Raw genomic sequence first — 14103 nt, 5'->3', positions numbered from 1 at the left:
CCAAGACGTGAGCAGGCTTATGTATGACGACAGGAAGATGAGGAGCCATTTGGAGATGTGCTTCAAAGAAGAGAAACTCACACCGTTTCCACGTCTGACCAGCCGCAGATGGAGGGTCGGTTCAACCAGTACTCACCAGTTCACACTGGTCTGCCACTGCGAACAAGGAGGGCGTCTGGGGAGGCTGGAGAGGTGCAGGGCATGCCGGAGGATCTTTCACGTCAGCTGCATGCATATGGCAGCCAACCCTCCGCGTGATGGCACATGGGCTTGTGGAGACTGTGCTGTGTAGAGTACAGTTTTCAGTATATGTACAAAGTAAACCTTTCCTTTTGTATGCGTATATGATATACAACATAATGTATCATAATTTGCTTTCGTTTGTTGAAGTGCAGTAAGAAAGAAAAGTTTTGAAATAATAAGATCTAGCAAGGTGTTCATGTCCATTAGTATTGTCGTTGTAGGTTGAAGTAGGGCTTTTCTACGTTACGAATGTGAAGTAGGTTTACATTGCTGTATGTGTACATTTCCTATTTAAAAGCTTTGATAAATTACGGTTGATAAATTTATGTCATTCTGTATCAGTCTGAATATATCAATAAAATATTCCTCACGAATGACAAGTAAGCGTCGTTTCTATCAATCATCAAAGTGCTTTTTCGAAGTACTCAATGCACTAAAAAGTAATCTTACAGTCCTGCTGCTTGTGCACTGTGGATCCTTATTATCCATATTAAAGACTAAATGCATAAGGAATGTTTTACTCCCCCTTAAGATATGGTACGGTAATACGTGCCACAGGATAGTTACAACCATACGTTACATAACTCTTATTAGGCAGGGTGGCCTTCATGTCTCTCCAGGCATCAGCAGACCTGTCATACACATATGTCGCATTATTATAATTCAACAATACGTGCAGCTGGTTCTCCAGTGCGAAAAACATCAGACCAAAATCAGGAACAGATTCATCTGGGTACTCCCAGCCTTGTAGTTTCTGCCAGCAGTCTGACTCTGTGTCGTACACCATAGTGAAGCTCTTATCTGTGTAGAAAAGCTCTGTTCCCATGGCAATCGCTGTGTGGACTTTATAAGTATAACTAACCAAAGGTGCTGTCCGCCTGCTCCATGTGTCCTCCCTTGGGTCGTAGCAATGCAATTCTTCTTTTGTGAGGAAATAGAGATGTGGTCCGCAGGACAGTATTGCACAGTCACTGCTGTGGGGCATACCGTCAAGTTCCAACTCTGCACACTCCTGCCACTGGTTCGTGTGTCGGTTGTACTTGTTCATCTGCAACATATACATATCTCGAACACCAACAATGTAGTATAAAATCCCATTAACTTCAACAAGGGGCTTGTTGTAGGACTGGAAAGAATACTTCGAACCCCTAAATACTGATGACATACTCTCACTCTCCCATATATTCTTTGCATGGTTGTATTTAAACAGGGACAGCTGATTATCTTCCTCTAATTCTTTAGTTTCCATGATGTAAATGCTGTTATCATTGGTGACTGTCATGGCTGTGGAATCAGGAATATCGTCTGGCCTGTAACTGCAGCTGATGTACTTTCCTTCCTGCGGGTTCATGAAGAGGAGCTCATTGGAACTGTAGAGGGATAAAATATATTGTAAACTGATACTGTGCAGCAAAGCCATACCTTTTCTTTGCGAATGTGGCCAAGTTCACAGCATATAATGCTTAAGTCACCAAATCTGATACTGTAGCTTGAATAAAATAAGCTACAATACATGACTGTTTACGACGTGGAAAGGCAAACGAAGAATAAGTATTTACTGACCGTTCTCTATTATACAGCAGAGCCATTTCCATGGTAAGCCCAAGTCTCGGCTTCAGGTTGGAATTCCTGTTCTGTACAAGATTCCTGATGACCTCAGAACTCCCAGGATCCTCCCTGACTACGGGGTGTTCCAAGATGGCTGCCGTGTCGTCTGAGGTCAGCAGGTTGAAGCGGATGTGAGGAAGGATGCTGGGTAGGTGGTGCAGTCTGTAGGGTGCAGGGTAGGGGTGGATTTGGCTGACTTTTAATAACATAGCAGCTTTATAATCAAGCATGTTTGTTGTCATATTAAAAGCACACTATACACCTATAGAACACTGACACCCACCTGTCCTCCCTGCTGTGCTGCACCCATCTCACTACAACCTCCCACACTGTTGTCTCTTCTTTAACATTCAGCTCATCATGGATGATGATCTCAGTCAGCTGATTCACACTCAGACTGTGGAAGTCTTCGCTGCGGGCAACCTGTGAAGGCACAGATCACATGTACATGTATGTTACCTGGCTCATGTACGGTACTGTGCAAACCAACCATTCATTGGTAAAGGCTTCTTACAAATAGAAAAAAAAACAGCATTGAGAAGTAGGTTTAAAATAATACTCAAGACAGCTGTGCAGGTTACAAAATTTAAATTTGTAGATGACATTCTGTAAAATAACGGCCACTTGCAAAAAATGCAACCAAATATAATTTGCAAACGTTTTGCAATAATCTTTAACACAAAGACTTATTTTTCTAGAATTTCATGACAGATTCCAACCACCCTTGTATTCACTTCATCTTGTAATAGAGGAGAGGAAAAATGAAGTGATCTGCTATAAAAATAAATGACCTACCTCAGCAAAGTTTCTATGGATCAACTGCAGACAACGGTTTTGGACAATGTCCACAGAGTAGACATCAGCAAACTTAAACAGGTCCACACAGGTGGAGCGCTCCACGTTCATGGCCATGTAGCTGCTGCAGGTGTCTCTCACATAGTCCAGTTGGAGGAGGTCGGCTGACTGGTACAGGAGCTGCACTTTGTCCAGGGACACATGGAGGGTTCCCGAGTAGATGTAACTCAGGATCTCTCCAAACATGCCTGCATCCAAACCCTGAATTACAGTAAATCGTAACAATATTCAAACGTTTCACATGTGAGGTATCATTATCATTATCAGGGTGTATAAAGAAGAAAATATATCACAAATTTGTTTATATATCATTTTTTCTCCCATTGTGTTATTTTATCTACATTATCATACTACTCCTTACGTACTAGTACTTCATCTGTGTCCAATACCTGTAAATGATCCTTTCTTGTTAAAGATACATGCCCATTATAGTGTGACCACAAATATGAACTTTGACCCAAAATTTCAAAGAGGTCGGTAGGTGGGGAGGGGGGCATAACGGGGGACAAAGAAAACGTTTAAGGTCTCAGAACACAGTTTTTCGCCTATGGGGATTTACATGGTTAAGGACCCCAAAGTGAGGTGGTTCGACGACTCAAAACCTATAGAAAGGTGCAGATACAATTTACAAGAATTTAGTATGTTGAAGTCGAGGGTACGACCTCCAACATATCTGAAAATGAGCATAGATTTGCCTGCTCGTTTTTCTATAAAAGACACTTTGATTTGACCCCCAGCGGAGGTCATGGAACTGCAGGCGACGAACAGGAAGTGCCGGTAACAGTATCAAGGCGCAAATTCCCGCTGGCCGAAGGAGCAACGTAATCCAACTTATACCGTATCAACAACGATATATTCCTCTACCATTCACCACAGTTTCCACCTCGCTGTTGTACACGGAAGAATAACTACGGCCTTTGCAAGTACTGCGGTGCACTATTTTAACCCGAACTACTTTTGGGGACGGGGGTCGCGTATAAATACTGTGTTCTGAGACCTTAAACCAACTTGACCTTGGATTTCTTTTCATTCATACAATAAAACTAGTCAAGATATAAAACCGTACCAAGTTTTAGAACAGAAATCCAAATGGTTCCTGAGATATGGCCAACTTTGCACTTCGGCGCCTAGCACAGGTGTCGGCCCTGTACAAGGACTATCTGAGGGGCCGCTAATTGGTCTCATTATCTCAACAAATTTAATAGTCTGGTTGACTTTTTCTTCTACAAGATGCTTGCCAGACCACATTCTACCGTTCTGAGTGATTTGGATTGGGGGTTAGTCTTTTTTAGGGCGGAAAAGGGGGGGGGGGTCGAGCGGGCTTTAGACCGCACAAAGTCCTATACTTAAGCATAGGGAGCGGTCTTGGCGGCCGTTGCCATGGTAACGGCGGTTCTGACGGTAACAAAAACGTTACAGTTCAAGTCAGCCGAGGTCAATTCCTAACATATCAGTCGAATTCAATGTTATTACCCGTCCCTGGGGAATTAACGCTGTGATTCAACCAACTTGACCTTGGATTTCTTTTCATTCATACAATAAAACTAGTCAAGATATAATACCGTACCAAGTTTGCGGCCTGACGGACTTCGTGTATTTGATATGGCCAACTTTGCACTTCGGCGCCTAGCACAGGTGTCGGCCCTGTACAAGGACTATCTGAGGGGCCGCTAATTGGTCTCATTATCTCAACAAATTTAATAGTCTGGTTGACTTTTTCTTCTACAAGATGCTTGCCAGACCACATTCTACCGTTCTGAGTGATTTGGATTGGGGGTTAGTCTTTTTTAGGGCGGAAAAAGGGGGGGGGGGGGGGGGTCCAGCGGGCTTTAAACCGCACTAAGTCCTATACTTAAGCATAGGGAGCGGTCTTGGCGGCCGTTGCCATGGTAACAGCGGTTCTGACGGTAACAAAAACGTTACAGTTCAAGTCAGCCGAGGTCAATTCCTAACATATCAGTCGAATTCAATGTTATTACCCGTCCCTGGGGAATTAACGCTGTGATTCAAGGTCTCAGAACACAGTTTTTCGCCTATGGGGATTTACATGGTTAAGGACCCCAAAGTGAGGTGGTTCGACGACTCAAAACCTATAGAAAGGTGCAGATACAATTTACAAGAATTTAGTATGTTGAAGTCGAGGGTACGACCTCCAACATATCTGAAAATGAGCATAGATTTGCCTGCTCGTTTTTCTATAAAAGACACTTTGATTTGACCCCCAGCGGAGGTCATGGAACTGCAGGCGACGAACAGGAAGTGCCGGTAACAGTATCAAGGCGCAAATTCCCGCTGGCCGAAGGAGCAACGTAATCCAACTTATACCGTATCAACAACGATATATTCCTCTACCATTCACCACAGTTTCCACCTCGCTGTTGTACACGGAAGAATAACTACGGCCTTTGCAAGTACTGCGGTGCACTATTTTAACCCGAACTACTTTTGGGGACGGGGGTCGCGTATAAATACTGTGTTCTGAGACCTTAAACCAACTTGACCTTGGATTTCTTTTCATTCATACAATAAAACTAGTCAAGATATAAAACCGTACCAAGTTTTAGAACAGAAATCCAAATGGTTCCTGAGATATGGCCAACTTTGCACTTCGGCGCCTAGCACAGGTGTCGGCCCTGTACAAGGACTATCTGAGGGGCCGCTAATTGGTCTCATTATCTCAACAAATTTAATAGTCTGGTTGACTTTTTCTTCTACAAGATGCTTGCCAGACCACATTCTACCGTTCTGAGTGATTTGGATTGGGGGTTAGTCTTTTTTAGGGCGGAAAAGGGGGGGGGGGGGAGCGGGCTTTAGACCGCACTAAGTCCTATACTTAAGCATAGGGAGCGGTCTTGGCGGCCGTTGCCATGGTAACAGCGGTTCTGACGGTAACAAAAACGTTACAGTTCAAGTCAGCCGAGGTCAATTCCTAACATATCAGTCGAATTCAATGTTATTACCCGTCCCTGGGGAATTAACGCTGTGATTCAAGGTCTCAGAACACAGTTTTTCGCCTATGGGGATTTACATGGTTAAGGACCCCAAAGTGAGGTGGTTCGACGACTCAAAACCTATAGAAAGGTGCAGATACAATTTACAAGAATTTAGTATGTTGAAGTCGAGGGTACGACCTCCAACATATCTGAAAATGAGCATAGATTTGCCTGCTCGTTTTTCTATAAAAGACACTTTGATTTGACCCCCAGCGGAGGTCATGGAACTGCAGGCGACGAACAGGAAGTGCCGGTAACAGTATCAAGGCGCAAATTCCCGCTGGCCGAAGGAGCAACGTAATCCAACTTATACCGTATCAACAACGATATATTCCTCTACCATTCACCACAGTTTCCACCTCGCTGTTGTACACGGAAGAATAACTACGGCCTTTGCAAGTACTGCGGTGCACTATTTTAACCCGAACTACTTTTGGGGACGGGGGTCGCGTATAAATACTGTGTTCTGAGACCTTAAACCAACTTGACCTTGGATTTCTTTTCATTCATACAATAAAACTAGTCAAGATATAAAACCGTACCAAGTTTTAGAACAGAAATCCAAATGGTTCCTGAGATATGGCCAACTTTGCACTTCGGCGCCTAGCACAGGTGTCGGCCCTGTACAAGGACTATCTGAGGGGCCGCTAATTGGTCTCATTATCTCAACAAATTTAATAGTCTGGTTGACTTTTTCTTCTACAAGATGCTTGCCAGACCACATTCTACCGTTCTGAGTGATTTGGATTGGGGGTTAGTCTTTTTTAGGGCGGAAAAAGGGGGGGGGGGGGGTCGAGCGGGCTTTAGACCGCACTAAGTCCTATACTTAAGCATAGGGAGCGGTCTTGGCGGCCGTTGCCATGGTAACAGCGGTTCTGACGGTAACAAAAACGTTACAGTTCAAGTCAGCCGAGGTCAATTCCTAACATATCAGTCGAATTCAATGTTATTACCCGTCCCTGGGGAATTAACGCTGTGATTCAAGGTCTCAGAACACAGTTTTTCGCCTATGGGGATTTACATGGTTAAGGACCCCAAAGTGAGGTGGTTCGACGACTCAAAACCTATAGAAAGGTGCAGATACAATTTACAAGAATTTAGTATGTTGAAGTCGAGGGTACGACCTCCAACATATCTGAAAATGAGCATAGATTTGCCTGCTCGTTTTTCTATAAAAGACACTTTGATTTGACCCCCAGCGGAGCGGGCTTTAGACCGCACTAAGTCCTATACTTAAGCATAGGGAGCGGTCTTGGCGGCCGTTGCCATGGTAACAGCGGTTCTGACGGTAACAAAAACGTTACAGTTCAAGTCAGCCGAGGTCAATTCCTAACATATCAGTCGAATTCAATGTTATTATAAATAAAATACTGTGTTCTGAGACCTTAATTTGTTCGTTTTGGTAAACAATGGATTTCCCATTTAAGGCGTTCTCTATGGTACGTAGCATCTTTAGAAGTTCTCTGTTTCACCCTATTCTAACTCTATTCTACACCAAACCTACCTGTAAAACAACCGTCTTCTGACGACTTTCCGCCATGTCACTTGTAAACATGGCCCTGAAGTAGGGGCTGGCCGCGGATAGAACAAGCCGATGGCAGGGAAACCGCTGGCCCTCGACTTCAAGGACGACATCCTGCAGTACCCCAGCCTTCTGTAAGTCGTCCACAGTTCCAAGAAACCCGTGCAGATAGCTCTCGTCTTGGTAGGAACGTGGACGAACTGCGCTGACGTGGGGTTCTTGGTGTGCGGCAGCCATTTTGGTATAAACTATGCTATGACAGCAGGGTCAAGTCAGTCACTGATTACCCACATATTGTAGCGGTCTGTCTATATCTGTCTCGGGGGACGGGTTCCTACTATAAGATGTAAATAAGCGACATCATTTTGATTTATTTCCTGTTTTCAGTGCTGACTTCGAATTCGTTTTAAAAATATGCCCGAGTTTTCATTGTTTTGGTAACTTAGTACTTTTTGACTGTATGTGAATGCGTGTAACATTATACAGTAGAAAGATGTTGGGTCTGCGGATGGCTTACGGTACGTCTAGGTTGGTATCTTTCTTTAAAGATATATATCAACTTTCCTCATTTAGGTGTATGTCTTCTGCATGTGCTGGTTTAATGCCGAAGTAGCTTTGAAGGAATATGCAGATGGTTTCATAGATACATTTACGCAGTAAACGGGGTAATGCTATTTTTTTTATCTTAGAAACATTTAAAATGTAACAGACATGCTGTAAAACGGGTCAAAAATCACAACAAAAATTATGAATGTATCATCTATCAATTTCTTCTTAGTACTATAGCACCTAACTAAAGAATGAATCATTGTGTTTATTAATCGATTTATTGTTAAATTATACAAAGATATACATATATATTGTCAAAGGAAGTGCAGGTATATAAAGTTGTTCTAATCTCATGGACATGCGTAACACCGTAACTGGCTTCTGAAGAATAACTAAGTGTAAAGAAACATAACACAAAATTATACAACAGGTTATTCATAGTATATGCAAACGTCAACTGGTGTAATCCATATGAATGAGTGTAAATTTCCAAGTATCTTTTTCTGCAAAAGCTTAAAACAATTCACATCAATAGTCAGACTCTGTTCAACATAAACTCTCACTGTCCTGGGCTCCGTGGAGACCTACAACGAGAGGCCTGGCTTAAAAGGGTTGCTAGAATAAAAAAATTAGGCTCACATGAAAAAAATAGGCTAACATACAAGGCTTAATGAGGCTCACATCCAAAACTTAGTCAGGCTAACATCCAAAACTTAGTCAGGGTAACATACAAATCTTAGTCAGGCTACCATAAAAAAACTTAGGGTAACATACAAATCTTAGTCAGGGTAACATACGTATACAAAACTTAGTCAGGCTAACATTCAAAACTTAGTCTAAATATACAAAACTTAGACTAACATACAAAACCTCGTCAGGCTATCACACAAAGTGTGAAAAAAAGTACAAAATCAAATACAGAAAAAAAAAACTTTTATAGGACATGAAAATGAACATGAAAATTAATATAAGTACAATTGTTACGACACTTTTATAAATGGTGTATCTAGCAATTACAACTTTTTTAATGCGTGGAAGACACATCAAGTCAGTCATGAGAAGCTGAGTATCTTAAAAAAGAACCCGAAAAGTTAACATTCTCCTAGCAATGTACATGGTACATATGGCGGCGCCGATTTCTGCTTTCAGGCCATTTGGCTACGGCACTTTGTGAATGGGTTTCCGTCAAAATGCAACTTGTTACAAATGTTCCAAAATATCTATCCCACTTTTGGGTTCTCCTCAGAGTCAGAAGCCAAATTTTAACACAAATATCATTAAACAATCCTGCCCTGTAAGATTGTTACATTCTAGATCTCCTTATCCTGTACTTTAAGATACGGTAGGTATATACGCGCAGGGCACAGGCGACCATACCGGAAATATTCCTTATTAGGCAAAGTGGCATTCAAGTCTCTCCAGACATCAGCAGACTTGTCATACACATATACTACGTGTTCTTCTTCATCCTCATTATGATCATAGCAACAGATGAACCATATGTGCAGCTGGTTGTTCAAGACGAAAAGACTGGGAATACTACTAGTTTTACGGTTTCCTGGGTTCGGCCAGCCTTGCAGTTCCTGCCAGCAGTCTGATTCCGTGTCGTACACCATGGTCTGACTGAAGTCAAAATCGGTGCAGAAAATCTCTGTTCCCATGACAACGGCTGTTTCGATTTCAAGGTTGAGTTCTGGTGATGGGCTCTGCTTGCACCAACGGTCCTGTCTCGGGTCGTAGCGATGCACTTCCGAGGTTGTGAGGAAATAGATGTGTGGACTGCAGGGCAATGCGGCACTGTAGTTGTATGTAATATTGTCAAATTGTGGCTGTGAACACTCCTGCCACTGATCTGTGTGCCGGTTGTACTTTCTCATCCACACCACACCTTCTGTATTTTCAGCAAGGTAGTATAAAGTTTGATCAACTTCAACGAGGTGCTCATTTAGGCAATTCAAATGGTGTTCCGGTCGCAGCGACTTAGATATTGAAGACATACCAGCATTTTTCCACACATTCTCCGCATGGTTGTATTTAAACACAGACCGATCGTTACTCTCTCGATCACGAGTCAGGATGTAGATGTTGTTATCACTGGTGACTGTCAAATCCATGGCTCCAGGACGGTCTTTACGATTGTAACTGCAGGTGATGTACTTCCCTTCCAGAGGGTTCATGAAGAGGAGATCACCGGAACTGAAGAGGGTAGAACACATAAGCAACAGTCAATAAAATGGATTTGCATACCCTTTTTCTAGGAATGAGGCCAATGTCACAGCATACACTGACGTTATCTGTCAAATCTAACCTTATAGCCTCAGAGAAATTAAATTCAGTAAGTGTTGGGATTTGACCCAGGGCCTTTTTATTGTATTCCATGGAAAATGTGTATTGCAGGACGTCAAAATGTGGAATAACCTTGTATAAGGATTGTAGAGCCAGAAGGTAAAACGAATAAGTATATACTGACTTAAAATCAGACAGCAGAACCATTTCTGTAGTCCTCCCAAGTCTAGGTTTCAGGTCATTGTTTCCTTTCTCTACAAAATTCTTGATGACCTCAAAACTCCCAGGATCCTCCCTGATCAGCGAATGTTCCAAGATGGCTGCCGTGTCATCTGAGGTCAGTTGGCCGAAGCGGATGTGAGGGAGGATGCTGGGTAGGTGGGGCAGTCTGTGGTGTACAAGAGATTCAAATAGGGTGTTAAACATTTAGACATTGAAGAGGAAAATTTAGGTATCTTAAGTCTCAGGGAAAGACAGGTAAAATCATTCATCAATAACTGCAAGCTTCTACAGTCATACATGCAAATGATGCAATGCAGTATGTAGACAACGATACCTATAATTATATAACACCCACCTATCCTCCTTGCTGTGCTGCACCCATCTCACCACAGCCTCCCACACTGTTGTCTCCTCTTTAACATCCAGCTCATCGTGGCTGATGATCTCAGTCAGTTGATTCACACTCAAGCTGCAAAACTCCTCACTGAAGGAAAACTGTGGAGGAACAGTTTACATGTTGGATAACCCTTGACACAAGGCCTGTTAAAACTGAACAGTAAACACTACAAGTTAAGGAATACTCCTAAAGAGTATTCTACTGATAGGCGGCATAGAAAAGTTACCGTCACTTGGGTTTTACAAGACAATTTAGTTTCAAGATTCATGATCTGCAAAGGTGACCTACCATCAAAATGTAAATCCCACCTCAGTAAAGTTTATATCGATCCACTCCACACAACGCCTCAGGAGAATATCTACAGAAAAAACATCAGCAAACTTGTACATGTCCACACAGGTGGAGCGCTCCAAATTCATGGCCATATAGCTGATGCAGGTGTCTCTCACATAGTCCAGTTGGAGGAGGTCGGCTGCCTGGTACAGGTGCTGCACTTTGTCCAGGGACACATGGAGAGTTCCCGAGTAGATGTAACTCAGGAGCTCCCCAAATATGTCTGCATCCAAACCCTGCAAAACAGTTAGTAATAACAATGCGCAAACATTCAACAAATAAGGTATCATTGTAAGGGTGTATAAAGTATTATCCCAACTTCCTCACATTGACAGACGACTAGAAAGCCACTTTTCTCTTGAAATCGCAGAACCCACAAATTTTAGAAAATGTGGGCGTTTCGTCTCCCTCTGCTTCCAAAAAAGGAGTCAAACCCAACCTGTTTAGAAATAGCCAACACTAGTATTAGATTAGAATATTGTTTATGACTGTCCATTGTCACTATGTGTATACCATGTACTTGCAATTAGCCCTCGGGCACGAACTTGCAAATAAACTTCTATAAAGAAGGGAAATATATCACAATTTGCTTGATTATCTTAATTTGAATGTCATTTTTTCTCCCATTCTGTTATTTTATCTCCATAATCTCTCTCTTTGTTTGAAGATACATGCTCATAGTAATGTGGCCAAAAACATGAACTTTGACCTCAAAATTTCAAAGAGGTCAGTAGGTGGGGAGGGGGGCATATCTAGAGAAAGAAAAGTTCAACATTTGTTCGTTTTGGTAAACAATGAAATTACCATGTTTTAGATGTTCTCTATGGTACGTAGTATCTTTGGAAGTTCTCTGATTCACTCTATTCTAACTCAATTCTACACCAAACCTACCTGTAAAGCAACCGTCTTCTGACGACTTTCCGCCATGTCACTTGTAAACATGGCCCTGAAGTAGGGGCTGGCCGCCGACAGAACAAGCCGATGGCAGGGAAACCGCTGGCCCTCAACTTCAAGGACGACATCCTGCAGTACCCCAGCCTTCTGTAAGTCACCTACAGTTCCAAGAAACCCGTGCAGATAGCTCTCGTCTTGGTAGGAACGAGGACGAACTGTGCTGACGTGGGCTTCTCGGTCTGCGGCAGCCATGTTGATGATGATGGTATGCCCGAAGGGTCAAAGGGTACGTAGACTAGACAAGCACTGATTACCCGTATAATGTAGCACTGATTACCCGTATAATGTAGCACTAGGAATTCTTCCATCATTTCTTGAGATGGAAGATACCATTATATGATGTAAATAACTGATATTGATACCTGTACCACTGGCAAGAAGGTTATGTTTTACTCGCCGTTCTTTGAGCGTTGGTTTGATAGAGTGAAAATATACCCCCATTACACGATGCTTCAACATGATTTTGTATGTTGGCACGTCTTGCCTTATGTGAATATAACTGCTGATAGCTGACACTAGAAGAACCAACATTACTTCAGGTTGAGTCTTTCTTTCAAAAACATAATTTTTATGATGTGTTGGGTAAGTCTTTATATTTAGATGTTTTTAAACATAGATGTTTTGCAATAAATGTGATGAATGTAGTGATTTTTGTTTCGCTAAGAAGCCCCTCAAAGCTGAGAGAATTTAGAAAGGATGCTTTCATAGAAGTAATTATGACACAATTTAGTTTTAACCCTCTTCAAAGTAAAATTGGTCGTTAGACAGAATAAAACAAAACGACGACCATATTTCCGTCAGTAAATATTCATTGTTCAAAAGTGATACAAACTTTTCATTCATTTCATGGATGGGACTGATTACTTCCATGTACTCATATTGACAACAAATGACTTAGCTACTTCTCTTGACACCAGATCCCAAACAGATATGATTATAACTGACTTCGCTAAGGCATTCGACAAAGTGCCCCACAACCAACTTCTCATGAAGTTAAAAAAACTACGGTATTTCAGACCAATTGCTCAAACGGATAACGAACTTCTTAACAAATCGTAAACAAAGGGCAGTGGTTGGGGGTGAACACTCTGAATGGTCAAATGTAGATTCTGGGGTACCACAAGTACCGTCCTTGGCCCATTACTATTTCTAATCTATATAAACGACTTAGCTGACGACCTAAATTCCAACATTAGACTCTTCGCAGATGACTGTGTCATCTACAGGGAAATCAAAAATGACCAGGACAATTCACTGTTACAAGATGACATTAACAAATTAGACAAATGGCAAGAGGAGTGGCAGATGAAATTGCATCCTGACAAATGTCATGTCATGAAGTTCACACATAAACGTAAACCCAAAGTATATGACTATAGGCTAGGTAACCACATTCTGACGGAAACCAGTAATCACAAATACTTGGGTGTTACCTTAAATAACCAACTATCATGGTTCAACCATATAGATAACATTACATGCAAAGCAAACAAAGACCCTTGGATTCGTTAAGCGCAACTTATTTGACTGCCCCAAAAAGGTCAAACAAAAAGCCTACACTAGCCTGGTCATACCCCATCTTGAATATGCCAGTGCAGCATGTGATCCTTTCAGAAAAACCACATTTCCAAACTCGAAGCGGTCCAAAAAAGAGCGGCTAGATTTGCTTCAAATGTCCCGAACTGTCCAAATTCTCAGATAAGCGCCACTAAACTAGTCTCGGACCTGGGTTGGGATACACTCAAAAATAGAAGTACAGCCAACAGACTTACCAGAAATCTAGACAAAATCTCCTAGCCCTACCGGTGGATTACTAGTTGCAGCCGAACCCAAGGCAATCTAGACATAGTCACCCAAACTCATACAAACCCATTAAGACTAATAAAGACTGTCACAAACATTCATATTTCCCAAGAACCACTATCGATTGGAATACCCTGCCATACTCAACGACACTTCAAGCTAATCCCGTCAAGTTTAAGGAAGCGGTGTTGCAACACCTGAGGAACGGTCAATAAACAGCAGCACTACACCCTGGATGGTTTGCCCCAACAAAATAAGGGGTGTTATTCAGTACAAGAACAAGAACAAGAACTACTGTCCCAATAGTTTTAACCATTCATTTAGAAGTTATGTATGTA

General features: G+C 42.1%; 1 protein-coding gene across 2 annotated transcripts; it reads right to left on the bottom strand.

Moving 5' to 3' along the window:
- Window positions 1–602: 602 nt before the first annotated feature.
- Window positions 603–11313, bottom strand: LOC118415368 (kelch repeat and BTB domain-containing protein 2-like). Of its 2 annotated transcripts, none has more exons than XM_035819923.1 (4): window positions 10984–11313; window positions 10634–10773; window positions 1807–2013; window positions 603–1613 (listed from the first exon to the last, which is right to left on the bottom strand). In XM_035819923.1, the coding sequence occupies exons 1-4, from the start codon at window positions 11296–11298 to the stop codon at window positions 761–763; spliced, it is 1515 nt and encodes a 504-aa protein (XP_035675816.1). In that variant the 5' UTR covers window positions 11299–11313; the 3' UTR covers window positions 603–760. The 2 variants fall into 2 exon arrangements, with proteins under 2 accessions (XP_035675816.1, XP_035675815.1); XM_035819922.1 differs by lacking the exons at window positions 603–1613; window positions 1807–2013 and adding exons at window positions 8066–9966; window positions 10241–10444.
- Between the last annotated feature and the right edge of the window lie 2790 nt (window positions 11314–14103).

The sequence above is a fragment of the Branchiostoma floridae genome, chromosome 5, assembly GCF_000003815.2.
Source record: "Branchiostoma floridae strain S238N-H82 chromosome 5, Bfl_VNyyK, whole genome shotgun sequence".
NCBI lineage: Eukaryota > Metazoa > Chordata > Leptocardii > Amphioxiformes > Branchiostomatidae > Branchiostoma > Branchiostoma floridae.
Note: the sequence above shows the minus strand (reverse complement) of the source record. Positions and strands in the feature narration are given on the sequence as shown.